Source organism: Nestor notabilis, unplaced genomic scaffold, assembly GCF_000696875.1.
Source record: "Nestor notabilis isolate BGI_N333 unplaced genomic scaffold, ASM69687v1 scaffold10703, whole genome shotgun sequence".
Taxonomy (NCBI): domain Eukaryota; kingdom Metazoa; phylum Chordata; class Aves; order Psittaciformes; family Psittacidae; genus Nestor; species Nestor notabilis.
In genome coordinates this window covers 19564-46976 of record NW_009921504.1, presented here as the reverse complement: position 1 = coordinate 46976, position 27413 = coordinate 19564, and the positions used below count along the sequence as shown (strand labels likewise).

The 27413-nt window shown below is 35.9% G+C and overlaps 1 protein-coding gene across 1 annotated transcript in view; it reads left to right on the top strand.

Annotated features, from left to right (window-relative positions):
• NCAPG2 (non-SMC condensin II complex, subunit G2) overlaps nt 1–27209 on the top strand; it is a gene marked incomplete at its 3' end in the record, with an annotated part of 35752 nt that extends 8543 nt beyond the window's left edge. The window contains exons 8-25 of the mRNA XM_010011192.1: nt 2016–2111; nt 6346–6471; nt 7990–8169; nt 9244–9396; nt 11513–11735; nt 12975–13090; nt 13566–13739; nt 15535–15605; nt 15873–16026; nt 16195–16371; nt 16868–16981; nt 17096–17239; nt 19815–19914; nt 20601–20785; nt 21978–22121; nt 23680–23783; nt 26462–26559; nt 27107–27209. Coding sequence (XP_010009494.1) covers nt 2016–2111; nt 6346–6471; nt 7990–8169; nt 9244–9396; nt 11513–11735; nt 12975–13090; nt 13566–13739; nt 15535–15605; nt 15873–16026; nt 16195–16371; nt 16868–16981; nt 17096–17239; nt 19815–19914; nt 20601–20785; nt 21978–22121; nt 23680–23783; nt 26462–26559; nt 27107–27209 — 2462 coding nt within the window. The remainder of the gene's footprint in view (nt 1–2015; nt 2112–6345; nt 6472–7989; nt 8170–9243; nt 9397–11512; nt 11736–12974; nt 13091–13565; nt 13740–15534; nt 15606–15872; nt 16027–16194; nt 16372–16867; nt 16982–17095; nt 17240–19814; nt 19915–20600; nt 20786–21977; nt 22122–23679; nt 23784–26461; nt 26560–27106) is intronic.
• Between the last annotated feature and the right edge of the window lie 204 nt (nt 27210–27413).

The following is a 27413-nucleotide window of genomic DNA, read 5'->3' as shown; positions in this document are numbered from 1 at the left end:
GGTGTAATTGTGGGAGGTGGTGAGTGGTTGACTGCATTTTCATCACTTGTTTTGGGTGGGGGCAGAGGGGAGTGTTATTTTCCTCTTGTCTTCACTTATTAAACTGTCTTTATCTCAACCTATGAGTTCTCTTGCTTTTCTCTTACAGTTCTCGCTCTACCCCATCAAGTAGGGAGTTGAGTTGAGTAGCTGTGTATTGGTTAAGTGGTGACTAGGGCCAGCCCACCACAAATACTTGTTTAAAAAATAGCATATTCTGAGAAATAATATTAGAACAAATTTTAGGAGGAGCCTGCTTATAGTTCTGCACCAGATTTGTCTTTGGTGCTCAAAAGTAGAAATATAAGGGGATTTTTCAGAGTGCCAGAAATAGGTTTTGCTGACTGTGGTCTGCACTTTTTCTGTACATGGAAAATTGACTTCTCCATAGTCCATCACAAAGACAAAACGTCATAAGCTCCTTGAGGCAAATTTAGTAGATGGGTCTGGAACTGGACTTGGTCTTGTTATATATGGGGGTTTTGTATATATGTTTATAGGGACAATCCTTGATTCAGTTACAGATTCTAGTTGTCTATCTGTGACTTTTATCAACAAACAAAACATTTGAAGAAGTGCACAGATTTTTTTAAGACAAGGCATTTGTATTTGACCTATGCCCCTTCACCTCCCATGCTTTTCCCCAGACATACAGTTGCTGGAGTGTATAGTATGTGCAATATATAGCTTGATATACTAGTATACAATCCTGTGTGTTTGTGTTTTTTTTGTTTTGGTTTGGTTTTTTTTTTTGTTTGCTTTGATTTGATTTCTTGGGGTTTGTTTTGTTTTTAATCAAATGTTAAATAGATTCTCATATCCATAGTGGATTCCCTTGTCCTGTGACTCCTGATTGACAGAGCATTTCATGTTTTTCAGACTCAGAAACTTATGATCTTGAAAGAGGACAGTGATGTAAATAGATCTGTCTTGAGCTGCGAGGGGAGTGGGTCTCAGAATAAATTTGAGTGATGCAAGAATTTGATTTAGAAATTGTCCTTTAAAATCCAGAAGTTCCTGTAGCAATTAAGAGAGTAACTAAACACAGTCATTCACTTGAGCAAAGTTTGGGGTATTTTATTGGAAGAGTGGGGAGGGAAGGGAAAGCACCATATACAAGTCTCTTCTGAATTCAAAGTTCTGATTATCAAACCATTTTGCAAGTATCTTATACTCACTGTTCTAATGAAATCTATTACAAAACCAGTACTGATTTGCCATGAATCCTGGGTTAGATAAATTATTCTCATGTAGAAATAAGAGCTACATACTCTCTTATAAATTATATCATGTCTTTATTTTTCCTATCAAGTTACATGATGTCCTTTCTCATGTTCTGGTCTGGTCATGTCTTTTCATTTTGGGTTGGTTGTTTTTTGTTTTGGGGTTTTTTTGGGGGGTTTTTTGGGTTGTTTTTTCTGGGTAATTCAGATTTCAAAATTAAAAGGGCTTTAGCTAACTTAACGCAGTTCTGAGTCACAAAGAATGCTGATACATTTTGTATGTGTTGACGAAAAGCATGTATTACGTTTGTAGATTTGTATTTGGATAACTTCAGTTACCAAATAATATTATTTTGTTCTTAACAGAGAAATGGCTTAGTTATCTGTAGTTGATAACTATGTGGTTTCAAAGTATGTCTGCCAGCTACTTAAAGTAGCTTTTTTCCTGTAACAAAAAATTAGTGGTTGCTGAGAAATGGACTCGCTAGCCATGATTAAATTTCTCAGTTGTAGATCTTTATATAGATGTATTGAATCTATATAGATATTGTATCTATTTCTTTTTTACAATTTTTGAAACTTTCTAACATAAGGTCAATTAATATGTCTAGTTTTATAATTTTCCATAGTACAGAAAACTCTTTGGTCTTATATAAAGGCTGACATGAGACAACTGCATTCTTCTTGAATGTAGAAAGTACTGTTAAAACTGTTTTTATTTTGGGGGGGGATTGATTGTGGTTTTTTTCTCAGGTGCTGAGTTATTTTCATAAACAAAGTAAAGTTCGTCAAGGAGTTGAAGAAATGCTCTATAGATTGTATCAACCTATCCTTTGGAGAGCACTGAAGGTAATTATGCTTTTCAGAAAATATGGCTGTCTTTCTCCATCTACTAAATTTTGGGTGCCTCCCACATGTTCCGGTTTTAATAATTGCTCTTAAAATGGCTATGGAAAAGAAATATAAGCATGTATAGCATCTCAGCTGCAGCAGATTAACTTTGCAAGTTGTAATTAGGCATAGTTTGCACAACAATTTGTTAACGTAGTTTATTTCTTTAATCCAGTTTTGTTTACAGGTACACGGAGTGCTTTACGGGATTGTAGTAGACATTGGGACTAACAGAGAGTTTGGTATTCTCATCTACTCAACGAATTTTGTGCAGTCTTGTATTCTGTTTTCCAGGACCTTTACCGAGTGATCAGTGCTTTATTGATCAAAGCCAGAAATGTTCAGAGGATGATTTAGTCTCACATTATGATTAATCACCAGCCTTAGAATACAGCTCAATTAATTTATTAAACCTTATTTTAGGAAACCTTTTATTCTAGTTTGATTGTATGTACAGATGTTCATGCTATGGATATACTTTTAATTAAGCATTCAGGATGAAGATTCTGACTTCTAGTACTTTTAAGGTAAATGTGTATGTCTTCCTATGGATTACTTGTAGACACAAAAGGGTACCTACTACCATTTACCTGCACTGTATGATTAAGATGAGCCAAGCTTCCTTCTTCATGAACACCTTGTATTTCGTCTGAGGTTATGAAATTCCTGCAGTGTGAGCATACACATTCCATTTGTCTCAGCCAAATTAAATGCTGGTAAAAAGTTACTGAAGTTTTATTTACTTGTTGGTCCTATAGCATCTTCCCTAAGTATTTTAAAGTTCTTGAAGTTGAAAGTATTTAAAAACAACTTCAAAAGTTGTTAAAATTGGATTTTATGAGTTACAGGAAGGAGTTCAGAGCTGTTTGGTTTCAGTGGAATCCTATGGTAGAAGTGGGAAGATGGACAGGCTAATTCATCACTAGACAAGTATCTTGTCTGGACTTACATTAAGGGTTGGATCCCATTGCTTTTTTCCTGTCTTTTTGTTGTTGTTATTTGGGTTTGGGTTTGTTCGTTCTTTTTTTTTTTAATTGACAGCTTCAACATACGTAGTTAAGCACTTTAAGCTTAGACAGTAAAAGTCACATCAAATAGGTCATGGAAAATTTGTTTTAATACTGCAAAATAGTCTGCTGTGAACATAGATTTCAGAATGGTAAAGGGAGGATTGTAAAAATCAAATGCAGCAATTACATGAATCATGTAATGATTCAATGCAAGTTAAGATTCTGAATTCCAAATGATTCACTACTGTATTTGTGATTGGTGAAAAGAAATATGTGGCTGAACATCAAAATTCAGCAATTTATGTTTGGAGGCCACTGTCTTGCTGTGTGACTTTTGTATAATTAATGTTTTGTACAGTACTGATGAAGTATTTGGCATTTTTAAGATAACTGCTGCTGTGACTCAGAAAAAACAGTAGTTTAAGATACAGAACTAGGAAGGAAAGCTTACAATTGTCCTTATTGTTATGGATTCTGCTCCAAAGTTTGAAATGTCAGTTTAATTTTAGATAATCAACTTGATGGTCCTATTTTAGCCAATGTATAGATCCCTACTTTAATATAGTGAAGAACAAATCTTGTTCTAGAACACTGGTTACAAAACAGAAAGGCAACTCACAAAGGGACTTCTTTACCCCTCCTTCCTGCCAAAAGGAAAAATACTTCAGTTGTAAGAATACAAAGGATTCCAGAACTGTTTGTGTTGAAACTGCTTGATTTCATCTCTGAAATCTTTAAACTGAGAATGCATATTTGTAATGCATAGTTCTCTGCTTCTTCCTAAAGTGCTTGTTTTGTAAACACTTGGATCGCAGAAGCTTATAAGGCATTATAGAACTTTTTAAGTTTTTGTAATATAAGCCCTTATGTAACTTCTTCATCTTTTTTCATGTCTTTATTATGAAAAGTAAGTCTCATGCAAACATAGTAGAGATAGTTGTGCAGTGATTGGTTATTAGTATAAGAAGCTGTATAAATATAAAAATATAGATATTTATTGTGAGATAAGTAGTGATTAAGCCATTTCTTATCAAGCTCAAAAAGTTAAGAACCACTCCTCTGGGAATTCAGGCTCTTGAACGAAGTGGTTCCCTTAAAGTTCTTTCCTTTAAACTAACTTTTGCTGGGGAAAACCAGGGTTTTAAATAATTGGAAGTGAGTTTCAGGAACTAAGACTAGATGAAATTTAAAGGAAAGCTCTGAAAATTAACTGAACAAAAAGAAAAAATTGTTTAAAAAGGTTCTGAAAGTTCCTCAGAATAGTACAACCATAAAGGTAAAGAAATATTAGTCATTTATATAACTGCAGGCTCCCCTTGCATGAAAAAATCAGTGTGGAATAATGTCTGTGAAGACATTTACTCTACTATGAGCTTGAATATGCAAAATGTATTTGGGATAAATTCCAATTAATTAAAGGCAGGAATTTAAACTGTGGATACTCAGTTCAGAATTAAAGTGAGCTTAATGGAATTCAGTGTAATACACTTAGAAAGTTTATGAAAATTAACTTTCTGGAATGGCTGTCATAGACAAGGTCTAGGTTATTGCGCAAAACCATACTTGAATTAATTTTCACATGAAAAGTTAGTCAAGAAGAACTATTTCACCCTTAATTCACATATTAGCTTGTTATGCATTAATTCTTCAATATAGACAAGCTCAAAGTTAAAGGATTTTCTGCAGCTTTGTAGAATTGAGTTAAGAATTATCTTTTCATTTTTAGACTATTATCAATGATAAGTAAAGTAAAACACAAGTCCCTAACTAAAGAATATCTATATCTATATATCTATCTATCTATATATATATATAGGCTTTATTTGTCTTCTTAGTATTAAATTTAGAATTGCTATTGATTTTATTGGCTCAAAGAATTGGGATTTTTTTTTTCTACCCAGAAATGTGACCCATCATATGAGGATCAGCCCAGAAGGAAAATACAAAATCAATTGTAAATGAAGTAATTGTTGCTCATTTCTTTTGTGGTTTTTGGTTTTTATTTGCCATTAGTTTATTTAGTTCTAAATGTTATATGGTTATCTGAGTTATTCTTTTACCTGCCTTTGATCTGAATGTCTCTTATGACAAGGGAAGAAGAAAATTGTTTTATTAGAATAGTCAGGAAGTTCCCTGAACTGTCTTTTATTGTATTGTTAAAATTAAGCTTACTTTGCTTGTTTTATTACACTGTGTGCGTGTATATATATAGTCTTAGATATGTGTACACATTTGTTTTAACTTGAACCCAAAATCTGATCAAAATTCTTCCTTTCCTCTTTCTTTCAAGAGAGAGATATCAGCACAGGTTCTTATCATTGTACTGTGTGATGTCTTTGATACATACAGTGTAGTCTGATGGTTAGATTTCAGGTTTTTCCCTGAGATTCCTTAAATGTCATCTTTTCTTCATTTCATTGCCTGCTCTCTTTCTGTCCTTTAAGAGCCCACAAGGCCAATTATTTTTCACTGATTGAATGTCTAAATATATACTTTTTTCATTTTTCTTTATATTTGGGTCTCTACAACCAGTGAAATATATAGTGTAACACATTGAGAACTATTACAAATGATAAAATATCTGAGGGTTATGAGGCTTGTCTTAGATTTTTGATGAGCTGCCTGGAGGTCAGAATATGGTCCTATTACTTACGTGCATAGATGCAGAACTGAGTATGTTTGTGTTGGATAAGCTACTCTCCAGGCTTGCTGGTACTTAGTTTCTAAATACTGTTTTCTTGAAGAAATGGGCTTGACCTTTTCAATTAAATCACCTGTCTCTTGGCAGCATTTTAATTAATTCAGTCTGCTTGAATTCAAGATTCTTGTATTCTGAAGAGGAACTTTAAGTTCACCAAGAGAAATCCCAACTGCTTTTAATTTACTTAGCATTACAGATAGAGGAGGGCTCCGAGTGTGACTCTTCAGGGTCATTGAAACTGATATGCTCTGAAAGCTGATTGTGTTTTACTGAATGGGCAGAAATGTAAGGTGAAAAGAAAAAAAAGAAATCATATGTTACTCTTAAGTTCTTCCATACATTTAAAAATTCATCTCTTCCATGTGTTTAATTAAAACCACTAACTAGCTAAAAGTGTTTGGAGCACAGTATTTGACAGAATATGCTTCTTGATATTAACAGACTGCTTACTGACAAAATATTTTTTCCTTCACTGTAACAGGCCAGAAACTCAGAAGTTCGATCAAATGCAGCATTTTTGTTTGTTGATGCTTTTCCTGTTCGTGATCCCAGTTTTAAAGCTGAAGAGATGAACAGTGAAATTCAGAAACAGTTTGAAGAACTTTTTGTAAGTTTTAATGAAACTAAAATGTTACAAATGAAACTTTCATCAAAGCTAACTCAAAAATAAGCTTTTGATGCAATTAATATTTATGGAATTTCTGGATAGTTGTACATAGGGGAATACAGGCCTATGATGCAGAAAATATAAAAATAAACTAATATTTTAAATTTCTGTATTATGTTCACGACAGATGATATGCACCATTTTTAATGCTGAAAAGCTAATATTTCGGATTGCTATTCATTAATCTGTGAATGCAAGATGCTTCTGAAATACTAGATGCATGGGTAATGGGTCTTTATCCTTAACCTAGGATTTGCGAAGAGGGCTTTACAATTAATATGTAAGCATTCAATGGAAATTTACTACTGTATTGCTGTATGCTTCTGAAATCAAGTATAATGGAGAGAAGAATCTAAAAGACCAGTCTAGATGGGTGAGAGTGGGCATAGTATTTTCATTAAGAAAATGTTTGGGAAATCCTGAGTATGGTCTTTAAAAATGTAAACATAGAATCACAGAATGGTTTGAGTTGGAAAGGACCTTAAGATCATCTAGTTCCAACCCCGCTGCCATGAGCAGGGACACCTCGCACTAAACCATGTCAGCCAAGGCTCTGTCCAACCTGGCCTTGAACACCGCCAGGGTTGGAGCATTCACAACTTCCTTGGGCAACCCATTCCAGTGCCTCACCACCCTCACTGTAAAGAGTTTCTTCCTTATAGCTAACCTAAACTTCCCCTGTTTAAGTTTGAACCCATTACCCCTTGTTCTGCCACTACAGTCCCTAATGAAGAGTCCCTCCTTAGATCCTTGTAGGCCCCCTTCAGATATTGGAAGGCTGCTATGGGGTCTCCACACAGTCTTCTCTTCCCCAGGCTGAACAGCCCCAACTTTCTCAGCCTGTCCTCAATAAAGGAGGTGCTCCAGCCCCCTTATCATCCTTGTGTCCCTCCTCTGGACTTGCTCCAACAGTTCCATGTCCTTTTTATGTTGAGGACACCAGAACTGTACACTCTACGCCAAGTGAGGTCTCATGAGAGCAGAGGGGCAGGATCACCTCCTTTGACCTGCTGGTCACGCTTCTTTTGATGCAGCCCAGGATATGGTTGGCTTTCTGGGCTGCAAGCGCACACAAACATCAGATAAATGAAGGAATTTCAAAGTTTTTTATATTGTCGCATAGGAGCAGTGGCCAGTGTAAACTCATGTATGTCTAAATATTCTTAATTAGGTCACCAATGCAAGACTGAATGTGAGCTATTAAAAAAAATAATTTCAAGTCCAATAAAAAAATATTGCCAATATTTGTCTTAATTTTGCTTCTGATTTAAATTTCCTAGTTTGCTTCATAATAAAATGCCTTCAGGGAATAATAATATTACATTTCTGTCACAGTATGAAAGAATATGCATAATCATTAAAAGGTAATGGAATGCTATTTGTTTATGATAGGTCAATGTCAAACAGCAGTGGAGTCACAATACTGTTCTCACATTATTATTCTTCTCTTTGTTTTAGAGTCTCTTAGAAGATCCTCATCCAGTTGTCCGCTCTACAGGGATACTCGGAGTTAGTCAGATAACATCCAAGTACTGGGAGATGATTCCTCCAACAATTCTTGCTGATCTCTTGAATAAATTAATTGGAGAGCTGGCATGTGATACAACATCCGCGGATGTTCGATGCTCTGTTTTTAAAGTAAATCTTTTCTTCTAAATTTAAAACCAAAATTATCACTTCTATGTTTTACTTGATGCACAGGTTTTTAGTATAGGCCACTTTAAGCCAAGGAAATTACTCTGCAGAATTACTTAGACATAGTTCCTAATACAGGCGATTTTTGGAAATGTTTTACAAAAGCTACACGTTTGGAATGAACAAGCCCTTTTAAATTAGTGATTGTTTGGCTTTGACTCAACCACTTTGAATTTCCAGTCTTATATATATTGTTTGGACCAGATAATTTAGTTATTTCAGCTATTAGAAATTATGCTTAGATTGGAAAATGTATGCAGGCGGGCTCCAGTATGTTTCTGTGTCACTGGTTTTAACCCATCCAAAGACATACACGAATTTCTTACGATACTGTCCCCTAACTTTGTGTTTCTGAGGTTTGGATGAATACGATTATATACTGTTTCTTTGTGAATGCTGCCTCCTGTGCATTGTTCAGTGTGTTAGGATTAGTTCATCTAGATCTTTCTGTCATCTGGCAAATAAATAATAGCTTGGACAGAAAAATAGACTCCCTAAGCAGTATTTCACTTAAAGGTTTTGTATACATGGCAGTTCAGCCTTAAATTGGAGCTATCTTCATGTTAATCATCAGTTGGCTCCACTACAGCTGTGTGGGGTCTATCCTGGGTAAGCAGAAGGTGCTGATTTAAAAAGAACTTTACAAAAAAAGACATACTTTTAGTCAGAAATTGGCAGAGTTCAAGGAGTTGGTATTGCTGCCACAAAAAGTACCTGACACCATGCCCTCAGGTAGAAGGCAAGGCCATGGCCTCACTGTAGGTCTGAAGCTGCTCCAGCTGAAATTAGTTCATTAAATACAGTTCACAGGAAATGTGAAATCACCATAGCAATTTTTACTCAGGAATATTACAAGAAAAAAATGCATTCACAGTGTGTGTCCCTACTTAATTTAACCTTACAAGTATCATGGTCCAGTTCAACAATTTTTAGTTACATCTTTTTTTCGTATCTACTCATTTATTTATTTGGGATAATCTCTTCTTTTTTTTTTTTTTCTTTTTTTTTTCCTTCCAGTGCCTACCGGTAATTTTAGACAACAAACAAAGTCATCCATTACTGGAACAGCTCCTGCCAACAGTCAGACACAGCCTTCATGACAATTCCGAGAAAGTGCGAGTGGCTTTTGTTGATATGCTGCTGAAAGTGAAGACTGTCAAGGCTGCCAAGGTAGGATAAGTGACACTTGATATGTAGCAAGGAGGAGATAAAATCAAAGCATTTATTAAAAAAAACCCCACAACACTACCTTTTGAGATTTCTGCACTATTCCTAAGAGGAGAAAAAAAAATACACTCTTAATGTAGTAATACTCTTAAGTTCAAAATTTCTCTTCTTCATATATTTAAGCTTATTTATTTCTAACACCTGTGGATTCTGTTGCTATTAGTCACTTCCGTCATTTTAAAGGTTTTGATCCAAATGGAGGTAGTAGGAAAGAAGTACTTCTTTCCAGTGACTTTCTGAATTCTTCTAAAGTCATGGTGGCTGCGAAAAATCTTTCAAAGAAATAAATTGTGACTAGTTCTGCTGAGCTTTCAGCCTTTCCATAGTTGCACTTCACACAAAAATTAACCATAGGAGATAGTACTGTGCCTGCATATTACTACAGCAGAGATTCTATAGGCATGCTGGGAAGTTTACCTTTTAGTTGAGCCAAATGCACTCTTCTCCTTTTCCTCTCCCCCACATTTTTGACTAGTTTAGAATGAGTAGTAGGTCCGGTGGTCTCTCTGTGGTAGCCTACTTGTGTTTCAGTGGCTGTTGGTGTCACAGGCACTCAGCAGACCTTTTTCTCTACGTGTTTCTGCCTTCCCTGCCCTCTCGTGGCCATGCCAGGGCAGAGCAATAGCTACAACCATCATCCCTTCCAGCTGGGTAGCTCAAGTAAGGCCTCTAATACCTTTTGAATGCATAACACCTTTACCAGATTTCTTTTTTAGTTTTATTTACCTATTTTTTATAATTTCTATTTTCTTTCTGTGGGCATGGCCTTTGAGACTTTGATATCTTTTTATAATGATTTTGAACAAACTTTGTGTTCTGCTGTGGACTCTTATTTAGGGTGAGACTGTCCAGCCTTAGCCATTATAGTGTCTTTGAGCTCTTTCTCTACTCTCAGCTGTTAATGGTTTCCTAATGTCAATTTTATATTTTGTTGTAATCATGGTTTTGCTCTTTCTAAGCCTAATTATTAGGACATGCTTACCTTATGCTGGGCACACACATTGTATGTGAATTCAGAGGTCTCTGTTGTTCAGGAATGAGTTAAATAAATACTTGGTTTGTCAAATTTCTAAGGCTTCAGTGCTCAAGTAACACATCTATCCCTGTCATGAGAATTACCTACTTGTCAAACATGTGCATTCCAGCTTTGATGACAGGACTTCAAAGACATATATTGAGATTAGACCACCTCAGTACCATCCAAATTCCCCAAAATGCCTCAGAAGACAAGATAAATGGGAGGTGATTTCAGAATTTAGAGCTTTTGGTTTCTTGCACACAGGTTCAGGATAAGGATTACAATAATGTAATGGCAAGTTTGGCACTTCAATAATACATACCTTAATGCATTGCTTAGGCATGTCTACAGAAAATGTGAAAAAGAGACAAACACTACAAGTACAAGGTATTGTTGTTCAGACTGTCAGCACAAAAAGTTGCCAGCAAGGTCCTAGTAATGTTTGCAGATCTCCTGAGATGAACAGTGTGCAGCTGAACCTTTACTTGGACAATTGGTTCTGGTTCTGGCCTTCGATTACTGTGTTATAAATAAGCTAGTGCTCTGCTAATGGGATGCACTTCTGGTTTGGGATGGGTTTTGAAAGGGTCCTGTTCTCTATTGGTTTTTAGGGTGCATACCATACTTGTAGGTAGTTTGGTCCTACTTTGTCCCATGATGATAATATGAAGAATAGCACATAATGACAAATAATTATATTTTGTAGTGATATCCTCATAGAGTAAATATTTTTTCCCTATGCCTTTGGAATTACATTAGCATTGCAGGTATATTGAGCTGGAATTGCTTGAACCATAATTTTACTGGTCTATCTGAGATACTGGGAGATTTAGAGGTGCGTCAGAACAGGAAAGTAGCATTGTTGTGGCAATATGGGACCTCAAGTAGATGCTGAGATACTGGTAAAAATTAAAAATGCTCATGCTTTCTGGTAAACACTGTTTTTATTTGTTGAGACTTTTGATGTGGACAACACTTAGTGAAAGTGATTGTTTTTTCCTCTATCCTTTTAACAACTTTAATTTTTCTTGTTTTAAAAAGTTCTGGAAAATCTGTCCCATGGAGCATCTTCTGGCTCGTCTTGAAGTTGATTCACGGCCTGTGTCACGACGCATAGCAAATCTCTTATTCAACTCTTTCTTTCCCATCAACCAACCTGAGGATGTGTGGTGCGAGCGCTGTGTTACTCTCATCCAGATGAATTCAGCAGCAGCTAGAAAGTTCTATCAATATGCTTATGAATATACTGCCCCCACCAATATAGGTAAAGTACAAAACCTCAAAACCTTATTAGTCTTTGGGAATACTAATATCACACCATATAATTGCTTTTTAGTTTTTTTCTCTAACAGTTGTATGTTGTTGCTAGGTCTTTTGGGTTTAGTATATTAGTTTGTAGGTTTTGAAATTCTTGACACCAGCAATGAACCCTGCTGACAACAGTTATAAGCTTTTTCAACAGTGAAGGGACCAGAGCTTTTAGTTTCTGTTCTTAGGTGCTGCACTATACTCTTTAGGTGGCGATATCTGGTCTGTCTTTTCCCCTTTCTCCTCACATGTACCTGTAAACTACAGCTGACACTTATCATGCAGAATTTATGAAATAAAATACCTTGGTACCTCAAGTGATTTGAGATCTTTATGTGGAAGATTCTCTAGAAGGTGAAAAATATTTATGTCTGATAATCTGGTTATCTGGGATTTGTGGATCAGTAGTATTTTCGGGTTGCTCAGAGAAAACCTAAAAGCCCTCTTTCCCGTTTAAAGCTTCAGAAACTTTCAGTGAAAAATTATGTACTGCACAGAGTATAATTGCTTTTTATAAAAGTGCTATTGAACCAAGTAATACTGAGAAAATTCTGTTTTAGAGGAGTTCCAATACTATAAAAACAAAATAGTCACTGTGGAATGACTGGCGTGAAATGCCCAGGCCATTGCACCTTGACTGACTGCCTTGGTAAACAACATGTGATAGTGTATTTCAGCTACTCATACTTTCACCAGACATAACCCCTTCATTGCCATCTAGAGATGAGCTCCTCATTATGGAGTGAAATGATTAGGATACTTCATATTTTATAAAGAATTGGAATTGACATTGGAGGGGATGCATTTATTGAACATAGGTCATTAAATTAATATCTATGCCAGTGAATGTAGGAGTTGTGGGAGCTTCTTCTGATCATGATTTCATAACGTGGTGGTTGTTTGTGGTTGTTGATTTGGTTTTGTTGTTGGTTTTTTTTTTAGCAGACTTTTTTAACAATAATATTATAGAACCTGATGATAACGTTGCCTTTTCTTCTTCATATTCGGGGATATAGCAAATTTTCACATTTTTTCCACTTCCTTTTACTTGGAAATTTATTTTCTTTTCATAGTTATTTCTAGTTCTGTTGCCTGCTTTTCCCTACTGCTTTTCCAGCATTACACTTAGAAGCATTTACTAGCAACATTCTTAAAAAATGGTAAATGTCTGATTTTCTTATTATATTCAAATTAGCTAAATTGATGCTTACTATTCGGCGCTGCTTGAATGCTTGCATCCAGAAAGCAGTGAAAGAGAATCTTCATGATAGTGATGATGATGAAGATGAAAGTGAAAAGGAGAATACAAGTGTAAGAAAGTCTACTTTATGATAAGTTCTGGTAACTTTTTTACTGTGGGCTAAATTGGAGACATTAGCAGTTTATGATATGACAGAAATCTAAAGAAAAGCACTTGGACATATGTGGAATTAGAAGGGGAGAACTGTTGTTATGGTATTTTCATGCCCTGCAATAGAAGAAATTTGGTGAAGTCGCTAGAATAAAGTAGAAGGAATATGAAGCATATTTGAAATGAATATTTCCCTAATTCCAGTACTAGTTATACATTGGGGTTTTAATTAAAGTATTAAAAATTTAATGTCACAAAATGACTCAAATTATATAGGGAGAATAAGAGTGACTAGTGGAGTTCATGTTCTACAGCAAACACAATGCTTTTGGGAAATCAATAGAAAGATTTTAATTGGTTTTCAAAACCTTATTTTAACCTAAATTTATATTTGAGAATATGGTAGGTAATACTATCTAAGTGTTTGTGTTTCAGGTGTTGAATAGTGTGTTGTCAATAGATGATGTGGCCAGCATGGCGAGTTTATTGGAGGTTACTGTAATTCTTTGGAGAAGTATCCACAAAGCACTAGATCACAATGAAGATGCCAAAGATTATGCTATCAGAAAATTTGCTGCTGTACTTCCTGAATATTTTAAAGTGTTTAAGGTAAGGAAGGCGTAAATTTTCCTGTGAGTGCCGAGCAATGCTTAGTGTTTGCTTCAGGTGCTTTCATGTGTTATGTCTTTAATCTGTTTTCAGGGCATTAAGTGTTCTTTTTCATTGTTGCTATAAACCATATACAATAGCAAGTTTCTTGGAATTCCACAAATGGATAGAAGCTATTCTCCAGTTGCAATATCTGACCAATGAACAGTTATCTAAATAGTCAGCACAGAAATAATTATGCAATACATTGCTCTCCTTGTAATGATTTTATAGGATTCCATTCTTTTGAATCTTTTCTGAACTTTCGGAAATCAGTAACTGAAAATGTTCCATTGCAGAATAAATACTCAGTGTACATGTGAGTTCACATGTTTTTCTACCCACTGCTCCCCCCAGCTTTTCCACCACCACTTCTTATTATGATCCAGCCACTGGAACAGACAACTAAAGCAGCTGAGGCCCCTTTTTCACTTTCTTGTGATTGGTTTCTGCTAATTTGATTCTAATGATCTTTTGGTGCACTTATTTATTGTTTGGGTTTGATATAAGCAACTAAATAAAATCACTCATTTTCATCTTTTCAATTTCTTCAATCTGTGTAATTGTTCTAATGTTATTCTTCAGGATGCTATCTTTTGATAATGGCTAATAGTATCTGCTGCACCCTGTAGAGCGTTTGGAAGGGTAATCTACTGGATGTCTGCTTTTTGTTCCTGACTTTTATGCTGAAATATAATAATATATATATGCTGGCTGTGATACTTAAGGTTCAAGTTTTATTTAGATAATCAGGAAGTGTAAAGCAATTCATCGTTACATAATATGCTTCAGCACACATGTACCAAATGCTTTCTCTACTCTGAAAGCATTCGGAAGTTGTTAAGGACATTCTAAATCTTTTTTGGTAGAGGATGTAATGTCCCTCCTGAAAGGTGCTCGTGAGCAGGCATGATACCCAGCTTTGGCAAGCAACCTCTTTGAGTCTGGTATTCTTACAGTGAGTAAGCAGCTTGGTTCTGAAGAGACCTGTCGTCAGAGGCTTAATTTCTAAAAGACTCCAGATTGAAGCAGCATGTCTCTTTCCTGAAAAGCTACAAATGCATTTTTAAATGTTCTTTTAAAAACCATTGTTAGAAGGTTTTAGATCTTCAAATGCCTTAGTAGGTAATAATTTCATTTGATTGTATTTATGAAGCTTGGACATACAGATACACTATTTTTTAAGAGTCTTTCACATGGATTGGTTTCTATATAACCTGAGTGAGACTATGTCATGGCCTGGACCTTGTATTATGATGAGTTGTTACGATTTATAGTGCATTTTACATTACCATTGTTAAATAAGCACATTTTCTTTCGAGTCTTTTTTTATGAATTTCTAATGTGAATGAATATTTATTTAAGGCTCTAGTTACTTGAGAGGAGTTAGATGGTGTCATGATTGTACAATTAAGTATTAGCCACTACTAGAATAAATGTAAGCTAGAGCTCTTATTTCTTTCACAATGGTTATTAATGTAATGGGAGGCATAATTATTCATGGTAGTTGTTCTGACAGTTTGTCAGAAAGCTGAATGATAAGATAATTGATAATTGACCTCTGAGGACATGAATCAGAAGTTTCAGGCTGCTCATAACATGTTGTTATGAGCTGCTTTCGGTTTCATTTCTAGAGGAAAAAGGGAAATCCTTAATTTGAGATAATTTAATCATACTTTTTTGGTACTCTCTTCAGTTTGATATGTATGTACCTGCACATGTACATCATACACTGCATTTTATTTTTTAATCCTAGGATGAGCGTTGCACGACTCCATTAGTTATTCTGGCATCCTTTATGCCCCCTGCTGCTATTCCAACATTCAGGTACTATTTTTAAATCCAAAATATTAATGACAAGAAATCCGATTGACTGTATTTTGTTAATGTTTCACAACTCCATGTATTTAATGCCCATTTTGGATACATTTATCCACTAAACATACACGATAAGTTACTAAAATTTGTGAGGTGCAAATACGTCTTTAAGCCATTGGTGGATCTTTTTTGATATTATGCTGGTTGATTTTGTTTGAATTGTTTCTGTGCTTCTGGATATAAAGCTAATGCATCTCTGTTTGTTTTTCTTTTAAGCTGTGGTGTGATCTCCAGGCTCAGAAATATTGACAGTGGAGCTGACGAAAGCAAATATTCTACCCTGATAGACTGCATGTGTCGCTGGGGTCAAGTGGGACATATTATGGAATTAGTATGTGATTGGCTGTCTGACACGCTAACCCAAAGAAAGGTGCGCACATGCATGCGTCAGAGAATTGAGGAATTGCTAGGTTACATAAAGGCATCATGCTTTTTAATAGAAGAGGCCTCTTTCCTGTTGTATTATTCTGCTTTGGAATGAGTTATTAAGTAAGATAGTAACAGTGTTGTACCTATTTCGTGCTTTCTTCTCATTTAGAGTACTAAAACATCTGAACGACGAGTACGTATCCATGTAACACATGAATCGAAGCCAGAATTAGCAATTGATTACATTGAATATTTATTGACTCATCCTGTTAATCGTGATTGCCTACTCTCTGTTCCTGAAAAGAAACTGAAGCAGCTTTTGAAAATTCTCAGTGCTGCAAAGGTAGTGTTTTTCTTACCATAAACGGTGCTTATAAAAAAGTGTGCTTAACATCATATATTACCTAGAGTTAAGTTAAAGGCCTGCAAAAATAAATAAATAAGATTCACAATCTCCACTTTCCCTCTCTGAAAAGGCTTTCCTTTTGATTTGTACTTCAAACAAGTATTCCAAACTAGAAGTATATTGGTTCAGAATTGTTTATAGATGGCAGGTTTTAACCAGCTTGTAATTTTTTGGTGTCTCAAAATTTTTCCGATCTAATGTTGAGCATTCTCAAGGGACCTGTCTTTTGGAATGTTCCTGTAAGGAATAGTCTGAAAATCAGTTCTGGCATTGCAAAATGAAAGTAATCGAAAGTATTCCTGTTGGGTTTTCAGGTTTGAGGATTTTTTTTTTTGGTGGTTTTGTTTGTTTAATCTTTTCTTTAAAGCTGTTGAGAAAAGAAAGATTTGAAAGGATTTTCTGGGAAATATAAATGTAAACCTTGATATTTCAGGAGGTTCTTGGCTCAATTCTGAAAGCAACCGATGCAGGTTCTGGTAGCTGCAATCAAGCAACTGCCCTAAGAGCCTTCAGCCTCTTTTGCAGGTTGACTATTCATCTTCAGAACAAGGTATAGTTATACCTTTTCAGTATAAACTGGAGTTACAGCTGACAATATAAGGAAATTCCAAAAGTATTGAAAGACAAATTTTTTTTTTTTTTCTTTTCTTCCCCCTCCTCCCAGTTTTCTGAAGATGGAAAAGATTACTTATCACTTCTGGAGACAACAGGTGCTTGGATAGAAAGTCAAGTTCTACCTTTTCTACTAGCAAGTGATCAAGAGGATGGCATTTCAAAACACAGTAATGTTCCTGAATTAATTATCCAGGTTAGAGGTCTCTTACGGCATGAATCAAACTGCTGCCAATATCTGAAAAGCTGTATATGTTGCAATTGTATACCAGTGTGTTTGGAGGCCAGCAAGTAAATAAGCTAATGAAACACAGTCCTGATTGGTTTGTACTTTTGCTATTCCTCTGATTGCTTAAAATCACACAAATTTGTCTGTGTGTTTAGTTATAACCTTTATATTTTATAAATTTGTGCTTACCCTAGCAATTAAATTAAGTACTTGGTGTCAACAATACAATACCCTGTTCTTATCTAGACTTTTTTCACCTACCAATGCATGATATATATTCTCATCCTATCTGTTGAAGTGAGGATGGAACATGTTTTATGTTTCACGCTTGTGAAAATGCCCACTCAAATTTCTAGCACAGCAGGTGAGGTAACTTAGGTGTCCCAAATCTTAGGTTTCTAACAATTCTTGTCATCAGTCTCTCATCCCCCATGTTAAATAAAGGTAATGTTTATGCTCTTTTATGAAAAGTGCATTAACATAGAGTTAAGATTGTAACTGAATTTCCTCCGAAAAGGAGAAGAAAATCAGTTGCTGAAAACAAGGGTATAACTGCATGGTATGCTACTACTTAATAGCCTGTTCTTCTGTAGTGTAGAAGGTCTTGGAAATGACAGATTCACTGCAGCTGTGTACATTCTGTTGAATAGCACAACAGAAGACGACCTAGAGGACCAGGAAGGTGTTGTAATTACAAGAGAGGATTTAGATCTAACAATGTTTGCTGGCTTGCTTTCTTCCATCCGTCCTTTCTTTCCGTCCTGCTTTCCTAGAAGAAATAGATAAAATTATACCCTGAGGAATTCAGTACACTTCATACTAGTGCTGAGCCCCATAAAACATCTTTGGAAGTCAGCAGAGAGGTAGGATGCGAGTTACCTGAGAATTTAATAATGAGGTCATTCTTGTACTAAGTCCCACTGCTGCAGCCAAATGGTTTTTTGAAAAGTATAAAGACATAGTAAACTCAAACAAGTGCTGTAGTTGTTCCTGGTACAAGTTTCTTGTGTGGTTTATGTGTTATTATCTCTTCCCTCTAAAAGAAAAAATTTAGTATTCATGTCATAACTCTTCTGTGGCTAGTTTTCTAAAGTTTGGAGGTACAGAACTCAACATTATAGAAAGACAAAATACAAAATAGGGAATCCTTACCAGCATTACAAGAATGTTCATGATCTATTTCCTAGGTTTGAATACAAAATGAAAATGAAACTTTATCAATAAAGCAATAAGATAGGCAGATGTTACCTATAAACCCATCCAACATATTACTTGACTAGCCCATAATGAAACAAAGTGATCTTTATTAGTAGATCTTAAAGACCATTTGCATCATTATTTCCAGAGAAGAAGCTGAGGTGTAAAGGCTGATGTGACTTGTCTGGAAGTCAAGAAGAGAATCCAGGCCTTTTGCATCTCCTGTAATAAGCCACATGCTTGTTAAGGAGCTCCTATTTGCTTCTCACCTTGTATACTGTTTTTTATTGGAATGAGGTATTGATTGTGCTTTTTAATTGTTTGGAGTGTGTATTTGGTAACAATGCTGGCATTAAAAGCAGGCCTAGTTTGTCTCCAAATATCCATATAATATACAATAATTCCAGTTTCTTATTTAATAGTCTTGTATATGAGAGGGGATTGGGGTGATTCTTCTTTTTGCACTTAAGTTTCTCTATCACTTTTCCTGTGACATCCTGTTTTTTTCCTATTTCACCCTTCCTTCTCTGCTTGGTCTGATACTCAGTTTTGCACTTGTTGTGGGCAGGGATTTACTGGGCAGCTGTTCTCTTTTGGCCTCTGATGTGATGAGTGGGGCTGATAAACCCTCTGACACAAACCACAGTGTCATCACTGACAGCGTCCTTTACCCCTTATCTTCATTTGCCATTCACAGAAAGCACTTGAATATATAATGGAGGGAGGGGTGTGTGTTTGGCTAGTTTTGAATTGTTTTCTGTTATATTCACCTGTCATACCACTTAACCCAAGGTGGATTGTAACACTGAGCTATGGCGTCCTTTTGGATTTTGGTCAACAGAAAGCTTTGGACTAACTTTAATCACAGCCAGTGTCCTTGACCAACCCAGCTCGTATATACTAAACTGGTTAAAAATTCTCTACTGTACTCTGCCTATTCATTAATATTATAATCTGTTTAGTATGTAACGTGTGTATCTCCGTAGGGAAAAGCTCTTTTTGTATGCTGTTTTTAACTTTGCTGCTCAAGATAGGTAGAGGTGTTGTATTCTGCCTTGGTAAATGTTAAGTATCAATGCCTCTGATCTAAGCATGAATGAAAAAGGCAGAGGATTTACTGCCTTTTGAGAAACTGTTTATGGGAGGAAAGGGCAATGGAAGCATTTGGAGAACTGTTTGGAACTCCTGCTTTTCAGAGGCTGAAAACTGAGTAACTTCAAGTATAGATGCACCAGCTTTCAGGGCAACTTGACTAAGATTTTGTGGTTTCCTTATTTTTAGGTTTTACTGAATAGTTAATTTATGTAAATTTTGTTTCTCATACAGTTTTGCATCTCTTTTCTAGGCCTACCTGACAGTATGCAAAGATGTCATTATGGTTGGCCTTGGAAATCTCTCATTTCAGGCACACCTTTTAGATATGGCTCTTCCAGTTATACAAACAGGTACGATTTTTTGTACTAACATAGACGTCTCCATATATACTTAGCTGACTTTCCTTATATTAGCATAACTGTTGCTTTTAGCATTTTAAAGTCTGTTTCTCAAAAAATGGCGTTTGCAGCTTATGCTTGCTAGTATCAATATTATGGTCAAAAGTGACAGCAGTTTTTCAGAAAACTGAAGAAGAGCAGAAAACCAACCCAGAACCATGTCACTAGTGATAAGTTATGTTTCTTCCTTGCTCTTAAATTCCAGTTATTACTATATAATTCAGGGGGATTGTATATACATAAAGTGGGGTGTAATACCCCTATAAAGTGATGTATGTGTATTGAGATATATGTATTGGTATGCCTTAGGAGACAATACTGTAGCAGTATTGAAATTTGGCTCACATTTGGAAAGTTGTCTGCAGTACAAACAGAATTAGAGCTCAATTACTTAAAAAATCAGCAATTTTAATCCTCATATGTCAAGGATTGGAAAGAACATTGAATTTATACTTAAAATATTGATTGAACTATATGAAAATTTTGGCTAAGGATGCTCAGAAACTAAATATATCATCTGCACTTGTAAAATACAGCTATTTATTGTATATAACCAAATTTTTCATTCTAAGCTTGTACCTGAATATCTCAGTATCTCGTTACAATTTTTATATCATGGTATTTATCTCTTTTTCTAGAGAGAGGTGGCTTTTGTGCTCCAGTGTTACTTTGTGCTCTAAAAGAAATTATTGAAGCTTCTGTAACTCAGAATACAGACACAGATGAAGTGGCAAATCTTTTCCATGCTGTACAGACCGTCTTCCAGAAAGTTTTAGAATGTGTGGCATGTAGACTCAAGAAACAGCAGGAAGAAGGGATTCAGGTATCCTATTACACTTGTAATTGCTACTTAATGTGGAGATGAATCCATACTTTTTATACAAATGGGTTTGTTGTAGTTTAAGACCAGCTGGTAACTTGGAACCACGCAGCCGCTCGCTCACTCTCCCCCTGCTCCTGGAGGGATGGGGAGGAGAATCGGAAGAATGTAACTCCCACAGGTTGAGATAAGAGTAGTCCAGTAACTAAGGTATAATACAAAACCACTACTGCAACCAATAATAATAGTAATGATAAGGGAAATAAGGGGAGAGGATACAATTGCTCACCACCTGCCGACCGATACCCAGCCTGACCCGAGCAGTGATCTGGGCCTTCCGGGTAACTCCCCCCAGTTTCTATACTGGGCATGACGTGCTGTGGTGTGGAATACCCCTTTGGCCAGTTTGGGTCAGGTGTCCTGCCTCTGCTTCCTCCTGGCTTCCCCTCCTCCCTGGCAGAGCATGAGACTGAGAAAGTCCTTGGTTACACTAAACATTACTGAGCAACAACTAAAAACATCGGTGTTATCAGCGTTGTTCCCAGGCTGAAAGTCAAAAACACAGCCCTGCACCAGCTACTAAGAAGGAATAAAAATGACTGCTATAGCTGAACCCAGGGCAGGGTTATACCTAGACACTTTGAGGTTTTTATTCAAGCTGACATCTGATTACATTTTCAGCTAAATTTTTTAAGTTTCTTCATTACCAATTTTTTTTCTCCGTTGGTCTCATCATGACAAAAACTAATAAATTGGAGAACAGTGCATTGTTACAAATGATCCAGAACTATATTAGTACTCATAGGTTATTAATCTTACTTGCAATTAAATGAATTTTCTGAATCCAGAGCTAAGAATCTGATTAGGTGTGTTAGGATCTTGAGAGGGAGGAGAAATTGTTCTTATTTTATTTATTTCTTTAAGCCTGAATGATATCAGTGTCAATATATGTATGATGTCCTAAAGTTCTTCAAAACCTCTTCTCTTCACAGAAAAGTTAGCATTGCTTTGTTTGTTTCTCTTCAATTTATGAGTAGACTTCCCAAACATGCTGATTCCCTCTCTTATCCCAGGTGACTGGGATACCTCAGTAGCTTTCAAGGTGTGATCTGCTCTTCACAGAGAAGCTTGCTGAAATATTTCAATTATTCTCAAGCAATCTGAAAAAAAAGGATCTGTTTTTCTTTGGTTATAGTTAATTCACTCTATTCAAACGCCTCTTGGAGAATTCATACATGCAGTCCAGTGCTGGAATTCATCTTGCCCAGCGGTTCACCAAGGTGTACTCTCTACTCTCCTGGCTGCAACAGTAGCAGAGATAAATCATATGCTACAGAAGGTAAAATGCCAACTTTTTTTTTTTCCCATCTACTGCTTTTTTAAATGTTATGTTGGAACAACAGAATATATAGACAAAGGTTACTGCATGTGCTAAAAGTCCAAGGAACTGTCCTTGAAGAAGAGTAATATTCCCAATGCATGTTCCTAATCATAGAATAGATAAGGTTGGAAAGGACCTTAAGATCATGTAGTTCCAAACCCCCTGCCATGAGCAGGGACACCACACACTGAACTATGTCGCCCAAGGCTCTGTCCAGCCTGGCCTTGAACACTGCCAGGGTTGGAGCATTCACAGCTTCCTTGGGCAACCTATTCCAGTGCCTCACCACCCTCACTGTAAAGAACTTCTTCCTTATATCTAATATAAACTTCCCCTGTTTAAGTTTGAACCCATTACCCCTTGTCCTGCCACTGCAGTCCCTAATGAAGAGTCCCTCCCGAGCATCCTAATGCATGTTGGGAGCAAGTATGGAAGGGGTAATAGGTTCAAACTTAAATGGGGGAAGTTTAGATTAGATATAAGGAAGAAGTTCTTTACAGTGAGGGTGGTGAGGCACTGGAATGGGTTGCCCAAGGAAGTTGTGAATGCTCTATCCCTGGCGGTGTTCAAGGCCAGGGTGGACAGAGCCTTGGGTGACACAAGGCCTGCGTGGGGGGCGGGGGGGGTGGGAATCAGATGATCTTAAGGTCCTTTCCAACCCAAACCATTCTATGATTCTGCCAGGGAAGAGCAGAGGTTCTTTAGCAGAGGTTCTTTAGCAGAGGCTGTACTCTTCCTGTGGTTGCTTGATATGACAGAAATGAAGCAATAAATGGTTGCCAGAAAGTACCAAGTATAACAGAGCTGCTTCTAACATTCTGTGTTACAGAAGAAACTGAAACAATACCAGGGATCTACCTGTAAATATGAATGTATCAGCTGAGGGGCTGTGGAATGACAGTGTGCTCTTCACAGATGCTGCATAGTAAAAGTGCATGGTGTTGAATGATACTGCAGATTCATACTCATAGATTAGGAATATGTTCACTGCAGTAAGTCATCTTAGCTGGGGTTCTTCCTGCCCCCAGGTTATTGTACTAGTAAATCAAAATTCAGTTCTCACTAAATACTTGCCACACTATTCAGAACTTGATACCAAAAGAGCTGACACAGGAAATGAGGAAATCACTGTCACATAAGTTATTTTTCAAAATTATGTATGCACACTTAGACTTGGAAACACAAAGGATACTCACTGGTGTTTAGTAGGCTGTGCCTTTATAAACAGTGATCAACAATGTAGTTAAACGAAACTTCCATTCAGAACAACTGTGTAGAATATTTACCTTGATAGAAATACTGGTTATTTGTTTTAGATTTAGCCTCTCTAATTTAAATGTGTGTCGTTTATTTGGACGCTACAGAATTGGATTAAGGCTATTCAAAGAACACACGTGAATGTTTCTTCTGATTGTTTAAGGATAGGTCTTGTACTTATTGAAATACAGATTTGCTTTGATGTTTTCTGCACACCTGTATTTCTTGATTTACAACAGTTGTTTTTTTTCTTTTTTAGAATTCCAGTGAAAAAGACTTAACTATACCAAAGACTATTTCAGAGCTTCCTCCTCTTTCAAGCAGTTTAACGACCATAATTATGAAGTCAGTTAATGTTGTCAGGTAAATGTTTCTACATTAATTTGTTCAAGTTTGTTGCTAATGTAGGACAGTGTATATGTTACCAATAAAGTTTCAATTTCTAAATTAAAATTTTTTTTGAGGATCTAGATGCTTACTAAATTTACCTGCACTACTTCATAATTCCTTTCTCTCGACATACTGCTTCTAAGCATGCTTCTTATTTACAAGACTGTTTATCTAAATGGGTTCTTTAATCGTACATCTGGGCTTGCTTCTTTCATAAGATACTTATAAACATTAGGCTCCTCAATATATAGATACTTAGATGAGATAAAATATTTACCAGAAATAGCATTAATCGTTTAATTGAATGTCTGCAATGAGGTGACCAATGTACTATAGCTGTATTAAAATCACATTCAGTACCTTCAGTCCTAAAGCCCCCAGAAGTAGGGCTACGTCATTTTTTTTTTAATACTTAAATTGGTTTATTTGCTGTATTTAGTGGGTACCCTGACTGTCTCCTGAATTGTCACAAGTGAATTTTATTTTGTTTAGTTTGTTCATATTCAATTTTTATTTACGTGACTAAACACACCACACCTTACTTTAAATGATCAAGGGGCTAATGTGTGTGCCTTAGAAGACCTGTCATTCTCTGTGACTTACCACAACTAACTCCAGTGCTTAACTCCCTCATCTGACAGGAATTGAATATCCCTGTCTGCTGTCATGAAGTTTTGTGTTTGGTTGGATTTTCTAATTCTCAATCCTTCTCTAGTTGAATGTGCAAAACAGACTCCAGAGAAGCCACCAATAGGTTTCCTAATCCAAATCTTGTGCTTCCATAAGGCAGCAGCTTCACTCTCTTTAAGTGAAACACTGTTATTTGACAAACTTTTTGAAAAGAGATGCAGAAATTCAGTGAATGTCTCTGAGACTTTTTCTTGTAGGGGTCAAAGAGAATCTAGTTCATTCTTCTTCATGGAGGAAACTGCTACTTTGGACCAGATTGTTTCCATAAGTACTTTCATAAACATATATCTATCTTACAGTATTTATCTTCTTGTCACAAAGGTGATCTAAGTCGGGAGATAATTTACATCTGGTTCCACTGGTGCCTCAGGATTGAGACTACTTTTAAGTCTGATTTCTTTCTGTTTTATTTTTGTCTGCAGGCTCATGTAACTCTTGTTGAGAGGGAGGTGGGAAAAGGCAGCTGCAGTGAGTCTTATTACATGTTAATAAAATTCCTGTGTTCCTTCATGGAACTAGAGAGTGTGCTTAGTGACCTAAACAGCGACAACAATAAAGTCAATACTCTGATTGGAATACTATCAGTTAGCTATTTAAAAGCAGTGTGAAATGGAATCAATACTTTGTCAGATTAGTCCACAATGATATAATAAATTTAATGCAATTCATAAGCAACTTGATAACACTTATTTCAGAACCTGAAGTGGTTTCAACTTTCTCAGCTCCTTGAAGCAATACTTGAGCTTCTACAAAGTTTATTTACTGAATCACTAGTGGAGGTTGGTTCCTTTCTTAACTGCATATTTCATTTTGATATCACAATAAAAGCCTGAAGAACAATTAAGTCAAAAATGGGTATTTATGATGTTCAGTTTTGGTATCAGATGATGATAATATTACCAAAGGTATTTTGAAATGTTTTGGGGAAAATTATTGTAACATCTACTGCTCTCAGTTTCTTCTTTAGTTCTTCACATAGCATTTAGTTTTGTGCTCTGAGGAATTACAGATCTTGTCCATCTGCTTTATCCTTCTTGTTCTTTTATTTACCTCTGTTTTTAGAATTGCTTTAGAATTTTTGAGAATTGCTTCTGAGTTAATTTTTTTTACTTTACCATAAACACTATAATAACCAATTAGTGTTTCATTCTGTAGTATTGCCTTATTCCACACTGTAGCTTAGTTGGTTGCTAGACCTCTTCCTTGACTCCCTTGGTTCATTTTTCTTAAGTTGATATACGCCCCAAATCACCATTAAAGTTTGCTGGTAATAATATAATTTCTTGCTAAAAGTCAGTCTCTTAGGATACATATTTAGTTTGTATTTATCACAGACTTTACAATGAACAGTTGTTTTGGTTCAATTAGTATCGGTATCTAAAATGTAGTTTGGAAGTTTTGGGGGGCTGTATTTGGTTATAAACATTCTTCATAGTTTTGTAATTGGAAAGTCATCTATTTTAGTTTTTGAGATATGCATTTTAGACCAAAGTATTAATTAAACTCCAGTTTCTAATCAGGCTAAAAGTAGCAATACCTCTAAGGGTATGAGTAGTTACCAACAAACCATTGTAATCATACAAGGTGGTTTTCTTAATTCACTAGAAATTGAAGTTAGAAATTTCAGTACAAATTATGCGAATTAAGTTTCAGTAGAACCAGTAGCTTTTTTTTGTGGATTAACTTTTCCAGAATAGTCCATAAGCTTTTTGTTTCTGTTAACATTTACTCTTTCTGTATAATTTTTATTTTCTTCACAAGCAATTTACCATTCTGCTAATGCAGATATTCTTAGTTCCAAATGCAGCCTGTTGTCTTCAGTTACCCCACAGGAAAAAGCAATGGTTATTGGGGATCTTTGGAGCTACGGTGGCAGGGTAGCCTTGCCAGACTTGATCTGTCCTGTTCTGTTTTGAAAGACACATGCTTTTTACAATACTTTTGCTTTATTTTTTCCTTAGGTCATTTTTAAACGAATTAATGGAATGCATTCTCTCTGAAGAAATTGAAGGGGTTTTTAGTCTAACAGCTGCTGTCTGCATTGCAATTATAATTAAAGGTCAGTCAAACCATTTTTGACCATATTTTTTTCTTTTTTTTTTTTTTTCCCTATGCGCTACGTAAGTTCTTATACAATTCAACAGGCACTTTCCTTCATCCTGTTAAGTTACCATTTTTCTACAGGATTTAAGGTTATATATAACTTTTCAAGGCCAGGTTGGACAGAGCCTTGGGTGACATGGGTTAGTGCGAGGAGTCCCTGCCCATGGCAGGGGGGTTGGAACTAGATGATCTTCAGGTCCTTTCCAACCTAAACCATTCTATGATTGTATGATAACTTGTAAATTATGTTATTAAGCTTTAGACTTTCAATCTTTATGCAGTGAGTTTAGAAATACAACTGTCTGCTAACTCATAGGGTTCATCTCTGTGATTTGTTGAAATATACAGTAATTGATCCAGGACACTGAAAATCTTAATTTAAAATCTAATCTTTCATTAAACATTCTTTTATATTAAAAAATACACAGAAAATATGCAGAGGGTTTTTTTATGCAAATGACTTATTTTAGTCCAACTTTTCAGCATAATCTTGTTTCAAATAGGTAAGCACAAAACGTCATTTCTAAAAGATATTGCACCTGCCATTCAAAGGAAACTGGTAACACACAAGGATGCTGCCACAGAAGAATCTAACTGCCCTGAAAGGTAAATGTGCTGTGGGAAATGAACACTAACCTCTCCTATACCTTCTCCAGAATAACTTGCTTTGATTTGTACTTGCGTAATACAGAGCATTATGAATGATGGCAAGGTTTAAAATAGCAGATACAAAAATTGTCAGGCATTCAGCCCAGCACAGTATTAAATGTCTTGCCCATACATCTGCTCTAATTGCAGTCTTTACATGTT